This window comes from Eleutherodactylus coqui, chromosome 12 (assembly GCF_035609145.1).
Source record: "Eleutherodactylus coqui strain aEleCoq1 chromosome 12, aEleCoq1.hap1, whole genome shotgun sequence".
NCBI classification, from domain to species: Eukaryota; Metazoa; Chordata; class Amphibia; order Anura; family Eleutherodactylidae; genus Eleutherodactylus; species Eleutherodactylus coqui.
The window spans coordinates 124,343,512-124,363,967 of record NC_089848.1 but is presented as its reverse complement, the minus strand read 5'-3'; the positions used below and the strand labels follow the sequence as shown (position 1 = coordinate 124,363,967).

General features: G+C 49.8%; 1 protein-coding gene across 1 annotated transcript in view; it reads right to left on the bottom strand.

Annotated features, from left to right (window-relative positions):
* Positions 1 to 20,456, bottom strand: part of LOC136586588 (macrophage mannose receptor 1-like) — a 244,980-nt gene that overhangs the window by 57,154 nt on the left and 167,370 nt on the right. Inside the window, exons 16-17 of the mRNA XM_066584720.1 lie at positions 7,708 to 7,822; positions 3,761 to 3,909 (exon numbers count right to left, since the gene is read on the bottom strand). Of these exons, the coding sequence (XP_066440817.1) occupies positions 3,761 to 3,909; positions 7,708 to 7,822 (264 nt within the window). The remainder of the gene's footprint in view (positions 1 to 3,760; positions 3,910 to 7,707; positions 7,823 to 20,456) is intronic.

Sequence of the window (20,456 nt, the reverse complement as noted above, 5' to 3'; positions counted from 1 at the left end):
CCTGTCATCCTTTCAGCGTGTATGGCCTGAGGAGGAGGAGGAGGATCCTGAAAGTGATCTTCCTAGTGAGGACAGCCATGTGTTGCGTACAGGTACCCTGGCACACATGGCTAACTTCATGTTAGGATGCCTTTCTCGTGACCCTCGCGTTACACGCATTCTGGCCACTACAAATTACTGGGTGTACACACTGCTCGACCCACGGTATAAGGAGAACCTTTCCACTCTCATACCCGAAGAGGAAAGGGGTTCGAGAGTGATGCTATACCACAGGACCCTGGCGGACAAACTGATGGTAAAATTCCCATCCGACAGCGCTAGTGGCAGAAGGTGCAGTTCCGAGGGCCAGGTAGCAGGGGAAGCGTGGAGATCAGGCAGCATGTACAGCACAGAACACTCTCCAAGGCCTTTGTCAGCTTTATGGCTCCTCAGCAAGACTGTCACCGCTCCCCAGTCAAGGCTGAGTCGGCGGGAGCACTGTAGAAGGATGGTGAGGGAGTACGTAGCCGATCGCACGACCGTCCTCCGTGACGCCTCTGCTCCCTACAACTACTGGGTGTCGAAGCTGGACACGTGGCCTGAACTTGCGCTGTATGCCCTGGAGGTGCTTGCTTGTCCTGCGGCTAGCGTCTTGTCAGAGAGGGTGTTTAGTGCGGCTGGGGGAATCATCACGGATAAGCGTACCCACCTGTCAACTGACAGTGCCGACAGGCTTACACTCATCAAGATGAACAAGGCCTGGATATCCCCAGACTTCTCTTCTCCACCAGCGGACAGCAGCGATACCTAAACAATATGCAGGCTGCACCCGCGGATGGAAGCATCGTGCTCTATCACCATCAAAAACGGGGACCTTTTGGCTTCATCAATCTGTGTATTATATTCATCCTCCTCCTCCTGAAACCTCACGTAATCACGCCGAACGGGCAATTTTTCTTAGGCCCACAAGGCTCAGTCATATTACTTTTGTAAACAATGTTTATACGTTTCAATTCTCATTAAAGCGTTGAAACTTGCACCTGAACCAATTTTTATTTTAACTGGGCTGCCTCCAGGCCTAGTTACAAATTAAGCCACATTAACCAAAGCGATTAATGGATTTCACCTGCCCTCTTGGTTGGGCATGGGCAATTTTTCTGAGGTACATTAGTACTGTTGGTACACCAATTTTTTGGGCCCTCGCCTACAGTGTAATCCTAGTAATTTTTATGGGCTTCGCCTGCACTCATGCTACAGCAAGGTGTGTGGGAGACTGTTATCTCCCTAAACTGCTGCAACGGGAATGTTACTGTGGCCTGTCTTGACTGCTACTACTAGTGAAATGGAACTAATACTGTGCTTCCCCTATACTGCTGCTTCGGAATTGTTACTGGGGCCTGTCTGGACTGCTACTACTACTGAAATGGAACTAATACTGTACTCCCCCTATAATGCTGCTAGTGATATGTTACTGGGGCCTGTCCCTAATGCTACCTCTGAAATGTTATTAATTCTGGGCTCTGCCTATACCGCTGCTAATTCCTATGTCACTGGGGTGTGGAAACGGAGGCTTCCCAAAGACATGATGGTGGCGAGGCCATTTCCCACCAACGCGGTTACTGTTAAGGTGCATATAACCACGGACACGTGGAGAGGACACGTAGTGCCTCAAAAACATCCCCCTTCTCCTCCAACAATGAAAACATTCCTGGCAAATACCTTTGCATTGGTCCGTCTGGTGGCAGTCCAAGGATTTCACCTTTAACGACACAACAAGTGAGCCCCCCCCGCCACGGCCCACTTAATCCTGGCCACATTCCGAAAACCAACTAAATAAAACCGCGCTACTAGGTCCGCAGTCGCCACCACATTCCCACCAACGCAGTTACTGTTAAGGTACATATTACCAGTCTGACTGGGGCATGCACTGTGGGCCGAAGCCCACCTGTATTGTATGTGACGTTAGCTCTGCTGAGCAGGGCACTGCAATGGGATACATTTATGTACCGCCGATGGGTTCCAGGGAGCCACCTATGCTGTCGGTCCACGCGGAGTTGTAACTGCATGTGTCTACTTATAAAGAACCCCAGTCTGACTGGGGAATGCAGTGTGGGCCGAAGCCCACCTGCAGTAAACCTGACGTTACCTCAGCTGTGCTGGGCACTGCAATGGGATTTATGTACCGCCGTTGGGTTCCAGGGAGCCACCCATGCTGTGGGTCCACAGGGACTTCACATTGGGGATTTGTACCTGCCTGTGTCTATGAATTAAAAACCACGGTCAGGTTGGGGCATGCAGTGTCGGCCGAAGCCCACCTGCATGTAATCTGACGTTAGCTCTACTATCCGGGGCACTGCATTGGGACAAACTACAGGAGCAATACAGCGCTAATGAGACGTGCACAGCTGCGCTAGCATAGGAGTCCGCTGTAGGCCCGCGATTGCTGAGGGTTTGTGCAGAGGCCTATGTCCTTGGTGCAGTGAAAGTCCGCTTCCTGCCTAGGATTGCTGAAGCTGTGGGCCGAGGCCTATGTCGTGGGCGCGGTGCAAGTCTGCCATGTTTGGCCGCTCAGATCAATTTTTTGTTCATGTCTTGGGTTTCCTATGCTGTTGGTGCAAACTTAGTTCCCTTCGCGGTGTTTGACCTGTCTGGCACAAAGGCACTGACTGACTTGGGTAGGGGGCAGAGTGCAGATGGCTTTCTCCTTGCAGTGTTGATTGAGCTATGCGACACCTTGACTAAATGAATACTGTGTGGCACATGGATTCCCCATTGCTATGCCCACATGTGCAGCTCCTGATGGAGGTGGCACAGGATTGGAGTTCTCATTGCTTCTGTACAGCATTGTGGGCTATCGCCCCGCCCCTTTTAAAGAGGGTCGCTGCCTGGACCTGCCAACCCTCTGCAGTGTGTGCCTGCGGTTCCTCCTCATGGCAGACACACTTATAAATAGACATGAGGGTGGTGTGGCTATGAGGCCAGCTTGTGGCATGAGGGCAGCTGAAGGCTGTGCAAGGACACTTTGGTGTGCGCTGTGGACACTGGGTCGTGCGGGGGGGGGGGGGGTTGGGCAGCATGTAACCCAGTAGAAGTGGCAGCGGAGTGTCATGCAGGCAGTGATTGTGCTTTGTTGGAGGTAGTGTGGTGCTTAGCTAAGGTATGCCTTGCTAATGAGGGTTTTTCAGAAGTAAAAATTGTTGGGAGGGGGGTGGCACTCTTGCCGCTATTGTGGCTTAATAGTGGGACCTGGGAACTTGAGATGCAGCCCAACATGTAGCCCCTCGCCTGCCCCATCCGTTACTGTGTCGTTCCCATCACTTTCTTGAATTTCCCAGATTTTCACAAATGAAAACCTTAGCGAGCATCGGCGATATACAAAAATGCTCGAGTCGCCCATTGACTTCAATGGGGTTCGTTACTCGAAACGAACCCTCGAGCATCGCGAAAAGTTCGACTCGAGTAACGAGCACCCGAGCATTTTGGTGCTCGCTCATCTCTAGTGCTGACCCATTTTTTTGATTGTAGCCACATATTGTAGCTGCATTGAAATCAATGGGAGCTGCACTTGCAGTTACAAGTGCCAGCCACTACACAGGGGTTGGAGTAGCTGCTTCTGCCCTGACCCCTGTGTATCAGTGGAGTTGGCAGCGGGCGCTGAATCAGCTGATTGGCCAGGGTCCCGAGCGGCGGACCCCAGCTAATCAACTACTGATAACCTATTCTGAGCATTTTCCCTCGAAACCCCCTTAATAGCTTATAAATAAAATGTACAATAACTTACATTATAATATTTCTTTGGATGACCTTTGGCCCAATTTGTATAATACAATCCACTCTGATCCGTCCAAACAAACGCCCATTCCTTATACCTGTCATGTAATCCAATCCATAGATTTACCTTAATGGATTTTAAATTAGACATCAAAAAAGCTGAAATAAAAACACATATATATGTATTACCAAATGGGGAAAGCAGCACAATGTAAATACAAACTTTAGCCAGTGCTTGAAGGGATTGTCCAACTCACTTATTTCAGTGCTTAGCTCCCCCTACTGAACACTGTACTCTGGCAATACGTTTACGGTTGCACCAAAGCATTGCTTTGACACTCTGGCACCATGGCATCGGACCCGTGATGTCGCTGGGTCTTCTAGTCCAGTGACATCCTGTAAACATGTCATGTGTGCTTCTAATGTAGAAGACCTGGCATGTTTATGGGAGGTCACTGATTACACACGTGACTATGCAGCCAATAAGAGGCCCCGACGCTGGATGTCAACGACCAGCAAAAGTAAATGGAGGACAGAAGCGACAGTGAGGGAGCAGCCCAGGGGGTGGGTATTTTGTTATTTACAGCCTCCCTACCACCCCTCCGCTGTCACCAAAGCATTTAGAATTTAGAACCCCTTTAATTATGTAACCCCAGAATTATTCCTGCACCAAACCTGATTTTTATGGACAAGTTTCTTAAACTGTCCATTAAAATGTTTCCTAGCACTTTCCAGACAGTGAGAGGCAGTTGTGATTGACAGTTGTCACCCTGCGCCCACAGCCAGAATAAATCCACAATGGATTCAAGAATAAAGAACAAAATCGAGCTTTGAAAAAATTAATTGAAAAAGACAAGACCGCACGCAAAAAAAACTAGAACAACAAGTTCAGAAGGTCAGTATGAGCCACATCCTCAAAAGGTTAAAGATGGCAGAATTCCCCCCATTCTTCTCCTTTCTAATTACATTTACTTTGCCTATTTTACACGGGGAGGTTTAGGAAATAGTGATGACATTCCTGTGATATCCATGGGCTTGTAGAGGTTAATACCCAATGTCTCTGGTGGTCTAGGGTAATGAAGGGCTTAACCCCTTCCATTTACGTCCTGGCTGGGAACGTGTTCCTGTAAATGGACGTAAACTTATGTCCTATGGATGGCATAGGCTCAGTCCCCAATGGGAGGGGGGGGGGGGGGGGGCATTAAAAAATGTAAAAAAAAGTACAAATAAAAAAAACACTGCTGCTACACAATACTGTAGATGGCATGTGGCTGTCACTCTGCTATTACTATTGTTTATGGGGGGCATTCTTCTGGCTGTGGTGGCACACATTATGGGGGTATTTTGGTGCTGCCATTAGTGGAATGAATGGGTTGGGTGGTCTTTATATAGGTGTTTCATTAATCCCCAGGAGATGACCTTTATTTATTGGTACAGTATGGCAGCATTATTGTGTGTACTGTATGGTAGTATTAGTTATGTGTATACTATGACAGTATTATGTATGTACCTTATGGTTCTAGCATCTGCTTGTTCTATGACAGCGGCTTGAGGGGTGCATGTGTGTGCCTGGTTGTGCAATTAAAGGCCCAGAGTTCACCAACTTAATTCATCCCCCGTCTATCAACTACTATCCTTGGCTATATTAGGAATCCTTGCGAGTATTGTGGACATTTTGGTCTTCTCAAGGTTCTATAAAGTTCATTCTGACTCTCTGGTTTTCTGACTAAGTTCCCATCTCTGCTCCTAACCCCAGCTTACTATACCAGCTACGCTTGTCGGCTGCCAGCCCGGACCTCTGGCCTGCGTAGCCATACTGAACCTGTTCTCTGTGAACCGACCTCTGGCTTCATTCTTGCACTGAAGTTTGCCATCTGCCCCAACCAGACAATCCGATTAGGCCCTGGCGCAGTACCTGAGGGTGTGGACCTATAACAGTGTCAGCTACCACTGTACTCGGACTACTTCCTGAGAAACAGTAGGGCATCCCCGTAAGGCCACATCCCGATTGGTGGGGGTTAGAGGGTAAAACTGGGGTTCTTAACGTGTCACATTAAATATAGAATTTTTTACGTGCCGTTCATGCTCAGTTATTCTTGTTCTTAAAGGGGTTGTCTCACATCGAAACGTTTTTTTTTTTTTTTTTTTTTCAATAGGCCCCCCGTTTGGCGCGAGACAAACCAAAGGGATGGGTTAAAAAAAAAAATATATAGATTACTTACCCGAATCCCCGCTCTGCGGCGACTTCTTTCTTCCCTTACCAACATGGCCGCCGGTATCTTCACCCACGATGCACCGCGGGTCTTCTCCCATGGTGCACCGTGGGCTCTGTAGGTCCATTGCCTATTCCAGCCTCCTGATTGGCTGGAATCGGCACACGTGATGGGGCGGAGCTACGATGATGACGCGGGACCAGCTCTCCGGCACGAGCGGCCCCATTCACCAGGGAGAAGACCGGACTGCGCAAGCGCGTCTAAAAATGCCAGAAGACGGCGAATTTAGACGGATCCACGGCGACGGGGACGCTAGCAACGGAGCAGGTAAGTGAATAACTTCTGTATGGCTCATAATTAATGCACGATGTATATTACAAAGTGCATTAATATAGCCATACAGAAGTGTATAACCCCACATGCTGCCGCGAGACAACCCCTTTAACTTTCTAGTAGTGCAACCTACATAGTGTTTGTTGCATATGGTACAACTAATAATATACAGCGCATTCATAGAATCACAGTTTATGTGGCTACTGATGGTATATTCCTTTCTTTCCATGCTACCTGTAAATTTATTTCACTTCTTTGCCAGGTGACACACACTACAACAGGTGTTTCCACATTTCACAAACCCTTTATACTGTAGCCACTGTGTTTTACTTCTGTGAGGAAAAGAGGCTTGGGGATAACACTTCCCCCAAATTCTTGTCCTTTTTGCCACAACCCTGACTCCCTTATCTAAAATGCTATCCGTTATTTTATCTTGACGTAATACCTGGAGAAATTTATAAAATAGCTTTCTGATCATGTTAAAATCATTACTAGATGTTGTGGAGAACATTAAACATTCCTCATTGTGTGGATCCTCTTTTTATTCCACTAGATCTTTCATTTTCAATGTATCCACCTTAATTGGTCCTTTCAATAATGAATCATTGTATCCTCTCTCTCTCAATCCCTGTTTGATTTCCTTCTGTGCTGTATTATAACCCAGTGGTGTGGTGCATGCACGTTTAGCCCTAATCAACTCCCCTGTGGGTATTGCCTCAATGACATGCCCCGGGTGAGCACTCTCGGCGTGAAGTATTGTATTTCCTGCAGTGTTTTTTCTATACAATTCCCATACAGCCAGAAATCCAAAAATGAAGTCTAATTGTTCTCATAAGTACTGATGAATTTTAGTTTGAATGTGTTCACATTAATATATTCAGAGAATTCTTCTAACATTATCAATGCATCTGTCATTTCATTATGTTTCTCCCATATGATGATCCTATCATCACTGGAACGTCCATACCACACCATGTGGCCATACATAGGATTATTCTCACTAAAGATATATCTTGACTCCCACCAGCTCATGGTTAGATTCGCTATCGTAGGTGGAAATCGAGAGCCCATCGGGGCTCCCAATACCTGTAAAAGATACATGTTGTCAAATGAAAAAAGTGTTGACACAATAAAAATTCCACCGATAGAATAATTAATTCTTTCAACTCACTAGACTAATTGCTTTGCTGGTTTAAATAAAATCCTACTGCCTGTACGGCCACATGGTGGGGCATACTTGAATAGAGATCCTTGACGTCACAAGCTATCCAGAAACAAGTTTTATGCCATCCAATATATTGCAACTGTTGTATGACCGACCGCCGATCCATAAGGAAGCCTGGTACTCTTACCTAATGGTTGCAGGGATCGATCCACCCACGAACTTATATTTATTCTACGCATTACTTACATTGCACCAGATCATCATTTATGGTGACCAGATTTCCTCCTAGGGACTGACAGTCACGTCTGGCATTATCCCAGTGAACCGCTTCATCTTCTTTGGTGCCAAATATTCCATAACACTTAAATACATTAACAGGATATGATTATAGTTCTATAAGATTACATTGCTAAATATAAATGGCAATCTACAGTACATTTACTATCATAAATTCCTAGCTTTCACTTTAACCCTTTGCAATCCAATTTTGGATTCATGGTTTCCTAGGGGGCTTTCTCTTTCTGCCATTGTACAATGGCGCCATTTGCTGGCTAGAGCCAGTACTGCGGTATGGGACATGCTGGAGAGGCCCCCGACAACAGAGCGGCCAGTAATATACAGTAAGAATACCCTGCCGGATGTCTTTTGACATCGGAGCTGTACAGCCTTCAATCAGAATGTCTTCAGACGTCAGACAGTGGATTGGAAAGGGTTAAGAGCGCTATGATAATAAAGACGGCAGGTGGAGCTATCTGGATAGGCCTGTATGACTAGGGTCTGAAGGGGAGGTCACATGTCTACACGTTGGGGAGTCCCACCGAAAGCCATGTATCTCCTATCCACAAGGTAACTGATAAATGTATGATTGCTGGGATCCCTACTAGAGTTGAGCGAGCACGCTCGGTAAAGGCAGATACTCGAGCAAGCATCGCTCTTCTCGAGTAACTGCATACTCGTCCGAGCAAATGCGGGGGAAGGGCGGCGGGAGGGAGCGGAGGGGAGCAGGGGTGAGAGTGATCTCTTGCCCCCCCCCCCCCCCGCATTTAACCGAACGAGTATGCAGTTACTCAAGAAGAGCGATGCTCGCTCAAGTATCTGCCTTTACCGAGCATGCTCGCTCATCTCTAATCCCTACCAATCATGAGTTCCCGCTGCGCATGCGTGACAGTGGGTGCATTTGCTATCTATGGATATAGATGAGCAATGAACTCAGTAATCCCGCTCAAACCCATTCACTAATGGGACTCTAAGTGACTGAACCAGAGTGAGCAGTCTCTAATGAACAGGTGGGTCATGTGGAGCAGTCTGTAAGGGACACATCCATGAGAAGCAACCTATTAGGGACAGGGTGTCATATGGAGCAGCCTATAAGGGACATGAGATCATATGCAGCAGTCTATAATGGACATGAGGTCATATGCAGCAGTCTATAAGGGACATTAGGTCATATGCAGCAGTCTATAAGGGACAGGATGTCATATGCAGCAGTCTATAAGGAACAGGATGTCATATGCATCAGTCTATAAGGGACATGAGGTCATATGCAGCAGTCTATAAGGGACATGACGTCATATGCAGCAGTCTATAAGGAACAGGATGTCATATGCAGCAGTCTATAAGGGACATGAGGTCATATGCAGCAGTCTATAATGGACATGAGGTCATATGCAGCAGTCTATAAGGGACAGGATGTCATATGCAGCAGTCTATAAGGGACATGAGGTCATATGCAGCAGTCTATAAGGGACAGGATGTCATATGCAGCAGTCTATAAGGGACATGAGGTCATATGCAGCAGACTATAAGGGACAGGATGTCATATGCAGCAGTCTATTAGGGACATGAGGTCATATGCAGCAGTCTATAAGGGACATGAGGTCATATGCAGCAGACTATAAGGGACAGGATGTCATATGCAGCAGTTTATAAGGGACATGAGGTCATATGCAGCAGTCTATAAGGGACATGAGGTCATATGCAGCAGACTATAAGGGACAGGATGTCATATGCAGTAGTCTATTAGGGACATGAGGTCATATGCAGCAGTCTATAAGAGACATGAGGTCATATGCAGCAGTCTATAAGGGAGATGAGGTCATATGCAGCAGTCTATAAGGAACAGGATGTCATATGCAGCAGTCTATAAGGGACATTAGGTCATATGCAGCAGTCTATAATGGACATGAGGTCATATGCAGCCATCTATAAGGGACAGGATGTCACATGCAGCAGTCTATAAGGGACATGAGGTCATATGCAGCAGACTATAAGGGACAGGATGTCATATGCAGCAGTCTATTAGGGGCATGAGGTCATATGCAGCAGTCTATAAGAGACAGGATGTTATATGCAGCTGTCTATAAGGGACATGAGGTCATATGCAGCAGTCTATAAGGGAGATGAGGTCATATGCAGCAGTCTATAAGGAACAGGATGTCATATGCAGCAGTCTATAAGGAACAGGATGTCATATGCAGCAGTCTATAAGGGACATTAGGTCATATGCAGCAGTCTATAATGGAGATGAGGTCATATGCAGCCATCTATAAGGGACAGGATGTCATATGCAGCAGTCTATAAGGGACATGAGGTCATATGCAGCAGACTATAAGGGACAGGATGTCATATGCAGCAGTCTATTAGGGACATGAGGTCATATGCAGCAGTCTATAAGAGACAGGATGTTATATGCAGCTGTCTATAAGGGACATGAGGTCATATGCAGCAGTCTATAAGGGAGATGAGGTCATATGCAGCAGTCTATAAGGAACAGGATGTCATATGCAGCAGTCTATAAGGAACAGGATGTCATATGCAGCAGTCTAAAAGGGACAGGATGTCATATGCAGCAGTCTATAAGGGACATTAGGTCATATGCAGCAGTCTATAATGGACATGAGGTCATATGCAGCCATCTATAAGCGACAGGATGTCATATGCAGCAGTCTATAAGGGACATGAGGTCATATGCAGCATACTATAAGGGACAGGATGTCATGTGCAGCAGTCTATTAGGGACATGAGGTCATATGCAGCAGTCTATAAGAGACAGGATGTCATATGCAGCAGTCTATAAGGGACATGAGGTCATATGCAGCAGTCTATAAGGAACAGGATGTCATATGCAGCAGTCTATAAGGAACAGGATGTCATATGCAGCAGTCTATAAGGGACAGGATGTCATATGCAGCAGTCTATAAGGGACATGAGGTCATATGCAGCAGTCTATAATGGACATGAGGTCATATGCAGCCATCTATAAGGGACATGAGGTCATATGCAGCAGTCTAAGGAACAGGATGTCATATGCAGCCGTCTATAAAGGACAGTATGTCATATGCAGCAGTCTATTAGGGACATGAGATCATATGCAGCAGTCAATAAGGGACATGAGGTCATATGCAGCAGTCTATAATGGACATGAGGTCATATGCAGCAGTCTATAATGGACATGAGGTCATATGCAGCCGTCTATAATGGACATGAGGTCATATGCAGCAGTCTATAAAGGACAGGATGTCATATGCAGCAGTCAATAAGGGACATGAGGTCATATGCAGCAGTCTATAATGGACATGAGGTCATATGCAGTAGTCTATAAGGAACAGGATGTCATATGCAGCAGTCTATAAGGAACAGGATGTCATATGCAGCAGTCTATAAGGGACATGAGGTCATATGCAGCAGTCTATAAGGGACATGAGGTCATATGCAGCAGTCTATAAGGGACAGGATGTCATATGCAGCAGTCTATAAGGGACATGAGGTCATATGCAGCAGTCTATAAGGGACATGAGGTCATATGCAGCAGTCTATAAGGGACATGGGGTCATATGCAGCAGTCTATAAGAGACATGACGTCAGTCTCAGCCATGTTCTTCTACATCCTCAGACTTCTGCTTTTAATTTAAAAAAGGTTTGACATATTTGATAAATGCCTCAGCTTTCATCCTCTGCTGAATTACAGTATTGTTTTAGGTCAACAATAGAGATGAGCGAGCACCAAAATGCTCGGGTGCTCGTTACTCGGGACGAAATTTTCGCGATGCTCGAGGGTTCGTTTCGAATAACGAACCCAATTGAAGTCAATGGGCGACCCGAGCATTCTTGTATTCTTGCCGATACTCGCTAAGGTTTCCATTTGTGAAAATCTGGGCAATTCAAGAAAGTGATGGGAACGACACAGCAACAGATAGGGCAGGCGAGGGGCTACATGTTGGGCTGCATCTCAAGTTCCCAGGTCCCACTATTAAGCCACAATAGCGGCAAGAGTGCCCCCCCCCCCCCTCCCAACAATGTTTACCTCTGAAAAGCCCTCATTAGCAATGCATACCTTAGCTAAGCACCACACTACCTCCAACAAAGCACAATCACTGCCTGCATGACACTCCGCTGCCACTTCTCCTGGGTTACATGCTGCCCAAACCCCCCCCCCCCTGCACGGCCCAGTGTCCACAGCGCACACCAAAGTGTCCCTGCGCAGCCTTCAGCTGCCCTCTTGCCACGCCACCCTCATGTCTATTTTTAAGTGTGTCTGCCATGAGGAGGAACCACAGGCACACACTGCAGAGGGTTGGCACGGCTAGGCAGCGACCCTCTTTAAAAGGGGCAGGACGATAGCCCACAATGCTGTAGCATTGAGAAGCAGTGAGAAATATAATCCTGTGCCACCGCCATCAGAAGCTGCACACGTGGGCATAGCAATAGGGAACCTATGTGCCACACACTATTCATTCTGTCAAGGTGTCTGCATGCCCCAGTCCGACCGCGTTTTTTTATAAATAGTCACAGGAAGGTACAACTCCGCAATGGGAATTCCGTGTGCACCCACAGCATGGGTGGCTCCCTGGAACCCACCGGCTGGACATAAATGTATCCCATTGCAGTGCCCTGGATAGCAGAGCTAACGTCAGATTAAATGCAGGTGGGCTTCGGTCCACACTGCATGCCCCAACCTGACCGGGGTTTTTAATTCATAGACACAGGCAGGTACAACTCCCTATTGTGAAGTCCCTGTGGACCGACAGCATGGGTGGGTGCCAGGAAGCCACCGGCGATACATAAATAAATCCCATTGCAGTGCCCAGCACAGCTGAGGTAATGTCATGTTTAATGCAGGTGGGCTTCGGCCCACACTGCATGCCCCAGTCAGACTGGGGTTCTTTAGAAGTGGACACATGCAATTACAACTCCGTGTGCAGCATGGGTAGGTGCCAGGGAGCCACCGGCAGTACATAAATATATCCCATTGCATTGCCCATCACAGCTGAGGTAATGTCATGTTTAATGCAGGTGGGTTTTGGCCCACACTGCATGCCCCAGTCAGACTGGGGTTCTTTAGAAGTGGACACATGCAGTTACCACTCCCTGTGGACCGACAGCATGGGTGGCTCCCTGGAACCCACCGGCGGTACATAAATATATCCCATTGCAGTGCCCAGCACAGCCGATGTAACGTCAGCTTTAATGCAGGTGGGCAAAAAATTAATTGGATTACACTGTAGGTGAGGGCCCAAAAAAATTGGTGTACCAACAGTACTAATGTACCTCAGAAAAATTGCCCATGCCCAACCAAGAGGGCAGGTGAAACCCATTCATCGCTTTGGTTAATGTGGCTTAATTGGTAACTAGGCCTGGAGGCAGCCCAGTTAAAATAAAAATTGGTTCAGGTGCAAGTTTCAACGCTTTAATGAGCATTGAAACGTATAAAAATTGTTTACAAAAATTATATGACTGAACCTTGTGGGCCTAAGAAAAATTGCCCGTTCGGCGTGATTACGTGAGGTTTCAGGAGGAGGAGCAGGAGGAGGAGGATGAATATTATACACAGATTGATGAAGCTAAAAGGTCCACATTTTTGATGGTGATAGAGAACAATGCTTCCATCCGCGGGTGCAGCCTACGTATTGTTTAGGTATCGCTGCTGTCCGCTGGTGAAGAAGAGAAGTCTGGGGAAATCCACGCTTTTTTCATCTTGATGAGTGTAAGCCTGTCGGCACTGTCGGTTGACAGGCGGGTACGCTTATCTATGATGATTCCCCCAGCCGCACTAAACACCCTCTCTGACAAGACGCTAGCCGCAGGACAAGCAAGCACCTCCAGGGCATACAGCGCGAGTTCAGGCCACGTGTCCAGCTTCGACACCCAGTAGTTGTAGGGGGCAGAGGCGTCACCGAGGACGGTCGTGCGATCGGCTACATACTCCCTCACCATCCTTTTACAGTGCTCCCGCCGACTCAGCCTTGACTGGGGAGCGGTGACACAGTCTTGCTGGGGAGCCAGAAAGCTGTCAGAGGCCTTAGAGAGTGTTCCCCTGCGTGTATGTACATGCTGCCTGATCTCCGCGCCTCCCCTGCTACCTGGCCCTCGGAACTGCGCCTTCTGCCACTAGCGCTGTCGGATGGGAATTTTACCATCAGCTTGTCCGCCAGGGTCCTGTGGTATAGCATCACTCTCGAACCCCTTTCCTCTTCGGGTATAAGAGTGGAAAGATTCTCCTTATACCGTGTGTCGAGCAGTGTGTACACCCAGTAATCCGTAGTGGCCAGAATGCGTGTAACGCGAGGGTCACGAGAAAGGCATCCTAACATGAAGTCAGCCATGTGTGCCAGGGTACCTGTACGCAACACATGGCTGTCCTCACTAGGAAGATCACTTTCAGGATCCTCCTCCTCCTCCTCAGGCCATACACGCTGAAATGATGACAGGCAAGCAGCATGGGTACCCTCAGCAGTGCGCCAAGCTGTCTCTTCCCCCTCCTCCTCATCCTCCTCATGCTCCTCCTCCTCAACGCACTGAGATATAGACAGGAGGGTGCTCTGACTATCCAGCGACATACTGTCTTCCCCCGGCTCTATTTCCGAGCGCAAAGCGTCTGCCTTTATGCTTTGCAGGGAACTTCTCAAGAGGCATAGCAGAGGAATGGTGACGCTAATGATTGCAGCATCGCCGCTCACCATCTGGGTAGACTCCTCAAAGTTTCCAAGGACCTGGCAGATGTCTGCCAACCAGGCCCACTCTTCTGTAAAGAATTGAGGAGGCTGACTCCCACTGCGCCGCCCATGTTAGAGTTGGTATTCCACTATAGCTCTACGCTGCTCATAGAGCCTGGCCAACATGTGGAGCGTAGAGTTCCACCGTGTGGGCACATCGCACAGCAGTCGGTGCACTGGCAGATTAAACCGATGTTGCAGGGTGCGCAGGGTGTCAGCGTCCCTGTGGGACTTGCAGAAATGTGTGCAGAGCCAGCGCACCTTTCCGAGCAGGTCTGACAAGCGTGGGTAGCTTTTCAGAAAGCGCTCAACCACCAAATTAAAGACGTGGGCCAGGCATGGCACGTGCGTGAGGCTGCCGAGCTGCAGAGCCGCCACTAGGTTACAGCCGTTGTCACACACGACCATGCCCGGTTGGAGGCTCAGCGGCGCAAGCCAGCGGTCGGTCTGCTCTGTCAGACCCTGCAGCAGTTCGTGGACCGTGTGCCTCTTATCTCCTAAGCTGAGTAGTTTCAGCACAGCCTGCTGACGCTTGCCCACCGCTGTGCTTCCACGCCGCGCGACACCGGCTGCTGCCGAAGTGCTGCTGCTGACACATCTTGATTGCGAGACAGAGGTTGCGTAGGAGGAGGAGGAGGAGGGTGGTTTAGTGGAGGAAGCATACACCGCCGCAGATACCACCACCGAGCTGGGGCCCGCAATTCTGGGGGTGGGTAGGACGTGAGCGGTCCCAGGCTCTGACTCTGTCCCAGCCTCCACTAAATTCACCCAATGTGCCGTCAGGGAGATATAGTGGCCCTGCCTGCCTGTGCTTGTCCACGTGTCCGTTGTTAAGTGGACCTTGGCAGTACCCGCATTGGTGAGGGTGCGTACAATGTTGCGGGACACGTGGTCGTGCAGGGCTGGGACGGCACATCGGGAAAAATAGTGGCGACTGGGAACTGAGTAGCGCGGGGCCGCCGCCGCCATCATACCTTTGAAAGCCTCCGTTTCCACAACCCTATACGGCAGCATCTCCAGGCTGATAATTTTGGCCATGTGCACGTTTAACGCTTGAGCGTGCGGGTGCGTGGCGGCGTACTTGCGCTTGCGCTCCAACACTTGTGCTAGCGACGGCTGGACGGTGCGCTGAGAGACATTGGTGGATGGGGCCGAGAACAGCGGAGGTGAGGGTGTGGGTGCAGGCCGGGAGACGGTAGTGCCTGTGTCCTGAGAGGGGGGTTGGATCTCAGTGGCAGGTTGGGGCACAGGGGGAGAGCCAGCCGTGCAAACCGGAGGCGGTGAACGGCCTTCGTCCCACCTTGTGGGGTGCTTGGCCATCATATGTCTGCGCATGCTGGTGGTGGTGAGGCTGGCGGTGGTGGCTCCCCGGGTGATCTTGGCGCGACAAAGGTTGCACACCACTGTTCGTCGGTTGTCTGCACTGTCAGTGAAAAACTGCCAGACCTTTGAGCACCTCGGTCTCTGCAGGGTGGCATGGCGTGAGGGGGTGCTTTGGGAAACAGTTGGTGGATTATTCGGTCTGGCCCTGCCTCTACCCCTGGCCACCGCACTGCCTCTTCCAACCTGCCCTGCTGCTGCCCTTGCCTCCCCCTCTGAAGACCTGTCCTCTGTAGGCATAGCAAACCAGGTGGGGTCAGTCACCTCATCATCCTGCTGCTCTTCCTCCGAATCCTCTGTGCGCTCCTCCCTTGGACTTACTCCAATTACTACTACCTGACTGATAGACAACTGTGTCTCATCGTCATCGTCCTCCTCACCCACTGAAAGCTCTTGAGACAGTTGCCGGAAGTCCCCAGCCTCATCCCCCGGACACCGGGAACTTTCCAAAGGTTGGGCATCGGTCACGACAAACTCCTCTAGTGGGAGAGGATTCGGAACCATTGCTGCCTATTCTGGGCAGGGGCCCGAGAACAGTTCCTGGGAGTCTGCCTGCTCCTCAGAATGTGTCACTGTTATGGAGTGAGGAGGCTGGGAGGAAGGAGGAGCAGCAGCCAGAGGATTCAGAGTTGCAGCAGTGGACGGCGCAGAACTCTGGGTGGTCGATAGATTGCTGGATGCACTTTCTGCCATCCACGACAGGACCTGCTCACACTGTTCATTTTCTAATAAAGGTCTACCGCGTGGACCCATTGTGAGATGAATGTGGGGACGCCAGAAACGTGCCTCTCTCCTAATCCCGCAGCAGTCGGCTGTGATACACCTGGATCAGGAGCTCGGCCTGTGCCCACACCCTGACTTGGACCTCCGCTTCCTCGCCCGCGTCCACGTCCTCTAGGCCTACCCCTACCCCTCAGCATGGTGTATTACCAGTAGTGCAGAAACAGAATGCTGTAATTAAATGTGCCGCTTATTGGCCTGTGGTTAGAGGCTGACTTCGCTTACGGAACGCACAGCAGAGCCAGGAAAGAATTTTGCGCAAGCCTGCTGTAACACTTAGCTGGCTGCGTATGAATTAGGACAACTACCCCCAGCAGAGACGCAGTACACTGAGGACGGTCACAGGCAGCCCAAATAGATTTTTTCCCCAAATTTTGTTGGAAAAGCCCACTGCCTATATAGACTGTATATGTCTTTCACTGTCTCTGGCTCACCACCACTACTGGCCCTGGACTTTGTAAAATTACTGCAGACTGTTTCACTCTGGACAGGATGACAGCGGTGATGTAAGAGGCAACGCAGAGCCAGGAAAGAATTTTGCGCAAGCCTGCTGTAATACTTAGCTGGCTGCGTATGAATTAGGACAACTACCCCCAGCAGAGACGCAGTACACTGAGGACGATCACAGGCAGCCCAAATAGATTTTTTCTCCCAAATTTTGTTGGAAAAGCCCACTGCCTATATAGACTGTATATGTCTTTCACTGTCCCTGGCTCACCACCACTACTGGTCCTGGACTATGTAAAATTACTGCAGGACGCAATGCTCTGGACGCAATGCTCTGCACGGCTGATATACAAAAAAAATGTGCAACACTGCTAAAAGCAGCCTCCACAGTACTGCACACAGTCAGATGTGGCTCTAAGAAGGACTGTTGGGGTTCTTGAAGCTTAAAATAACTCCTAACACTCTCCCTATAGCAACTCCAGCAAGACAGCACTTTCCCTGATCTCTGTCAGAGTGCATCTGTGGCGAGCCGCGGGAGGGGCCGATTTATATACTCGGGTGACACCTGATCTCGCCAGCCACTCACAGCAGAGGGGTGGTATAGGGCTTGAACGTCACAGGGGGAAGTTGTAATGCCTTCCCTGTCTTTCTATTGGCCAGAAAAGCGCGCTAACGTCTCAGAGACGAAAGTGAAAGTAACTCGAACATCGCGTGGTGCTCGTTTCGAATAACGAGCATCTCGAACACGCTAATACTCGAACGAGCATCAAGCTCGGACGAGTACGTTCGGTCATCTCTAGTCAACAACATGGTGCATCAGGACCTTGGTGGTGGCTTTATTCCCAGTATATTTGTATGTTTTTGGACACTGAATTTGTGTTGCTGTAGAAGTTTGAAATGGCTGCAGAATCAACGTAGTTCTCAAGAGAAGCCGCCATAATGGTATGAGACAAATGGAGAAGAAAAGGAGAGAATGAGTCAAGTAGGATATGATGCTATATCCAGTAACTGTGCTGTGATTACCTTAGTCTGCAGTGCCTGTGCATCAACGGTATCGATTACTATACAGTCACTGCATCACCATGTCATGCTATACTTTACCACAGTCCCCATTTACATAATCCAGCCATGGTAAAGTTATGAGCACAACCACAAAACATGATGCTAAATGGTTAACCGAGGCTCAGCTTTTCAGCCCACCGCAGCTGCTGGCACCACCTATACTGTTCCTCAGACCAGGGGCGTAGCTAGAGGCTCATGGGCCCGGGTGCAAAAGTTTAGCTTGGGGCCCCCTTCCAGACCCGTCCACCCACCACTCCTTTTCACAGCTACTCCTTGTATATCACTTTTAGCTACATTACTGTTTTTTTTTTAATGACCCATCAATGGATCATTAGTAATCAGGGGTTTTAGATTTTTAAAACATCCAGAGCACAAGCCTCAAGGCACGCTTTGCTTCCCCAAGAAAGAAAAAAAGAATTCTATATACACATACATACAGGCACACATACATTGGAGACAGCATGAGCTAACCTTTATAACATGTTAGGGCTCATGTCCACGACCAGGTTTTCACCACGTATTATGCACACGTGGTAATCCCAGCATGCTCTCTTTCTCTGCGTACCAAGTAACGTGAGCCCTGTACACTTGTATGATACACTGCCCATACACATTACATTGTTTCCATGTGCATTGTCACTCTAAACAGAGTGGGGAATTAAAAAAAGAATCCCCCTGTGCATGTGCAGTGCTACACAAAGCCGTATGTGGTCCCTGCCGGCAGCGTGCATGCCTGGGAAATGTGTGAGCTGCTGGTGGTCCCCCACAGTGTTGTACGCTTACGGCTGTGGCATTGGGCCCTTAGTCACCAATACAGCGGCTCAGTTCTAGCATACCTCTAATAGTGAAGTCAGGTGCCGACTCGCAGAACCCCCCTCACTCACCCCCACTCCCGATCACACAGAACCCCCCTCACTCACCCCCACTCCCCATCACACAGAACACCCCTCGTCCCCCCCCACTCCCCATCACACAGAACACCCCTCACTCACCCGCACTCCCTATCACACACAGAACCCCCCTCACTCACCCCCACTCCCCATCACACAGAACACCCCTCGGCCCCCCACTCCCCATCACACAGAACACCCCACGTTTCCCCCACTCCCCATCACACACAGAACCCCCCTCACTCACCCCAACTCCCCATCACACAGAACACCCCTCGTGCCCCCCATCCCCCATCACACAGAACACCCCTCACTCACCCCCACTCCCCATCACACACAGAACCCCCCTCACTCACCCCCACTCCCCATCACACAGAACCCCCCTCACTCACCCCAACTTCCCATCACACAGAACACCCCTCACTCACCCCCACTCCCCATCACACACAGAACCCCCCTCACTCACCCCCACTCCCCATCACACAGAACCCCCCTCACTCACCCCCACTCCCCATCACACACAGAACCCTCCTCACTCACCCCCACTCCCCATCACACAGAACACCCCTCGTCCCCCCCACTCCCCATCACACAGAACACCCCTCGTTTCCCCCACTCCCCATCACAACAGAACCCCCCTCACTCACCCCAACTCCCCATCACACAGAACACCCCTCGTCCCCCCCACTCCCCATCACACAGAACACCCCTCACTCACCCCAACTCCCCATCACACAGAACACCCCTCGTCCCCCCCACTCCCCATCACACAGAACACCCCTCACTCACCCCCACTCCCCATCACACACAGAACCCTCCTCACTCACCCCCACTCCCCATCACTCAGAACCCCCCTCACTCACCCCCACTCCCCATCACACAGAACCCCCCTCACTCACCCCAACTCCCCATCACACAGAACCCCCCTCACTCACCCCAACTCCCCATCACACAGAACACCCCTCGGCCCCCCACTCCCCATCACACAGAACACCCCTCGTTTCCCCCACTCCCCATCACACACAGAACCCCCCTCACTCACCCCAACTCCCCATCACACAGAACACCCCTCGTCCCCCCCACTCACCATCACACAGAACACCCCTCGTTTCCCCCACTCCCCATCACACAGAACACCCCTCGTTTCTCCTACTCCCCATCACACACAGAACACCCCTCCCCCCTCTTAATCATACCGAGGACGTTCCCTCTCACTGACTGCACTTACTTTCACTATGGTCTCTGCGCAGCAGGCAGCCTCTCCTGCACATTGGTGCTTCCTCCCAGGACCTCTGCTCAGACTCCTCCCCTCTGATGATCTCAGTGCTGGAGAACCAGATGGGGGAGGGGTCTGAGCGGAGGTCCTGGGAGGAAGCACCGATGTGCAGGAGAGGCTGCCTGCCTGTGCAGAGACCATAGTGAAAGTAAGTGCAGTCAGTCAGTG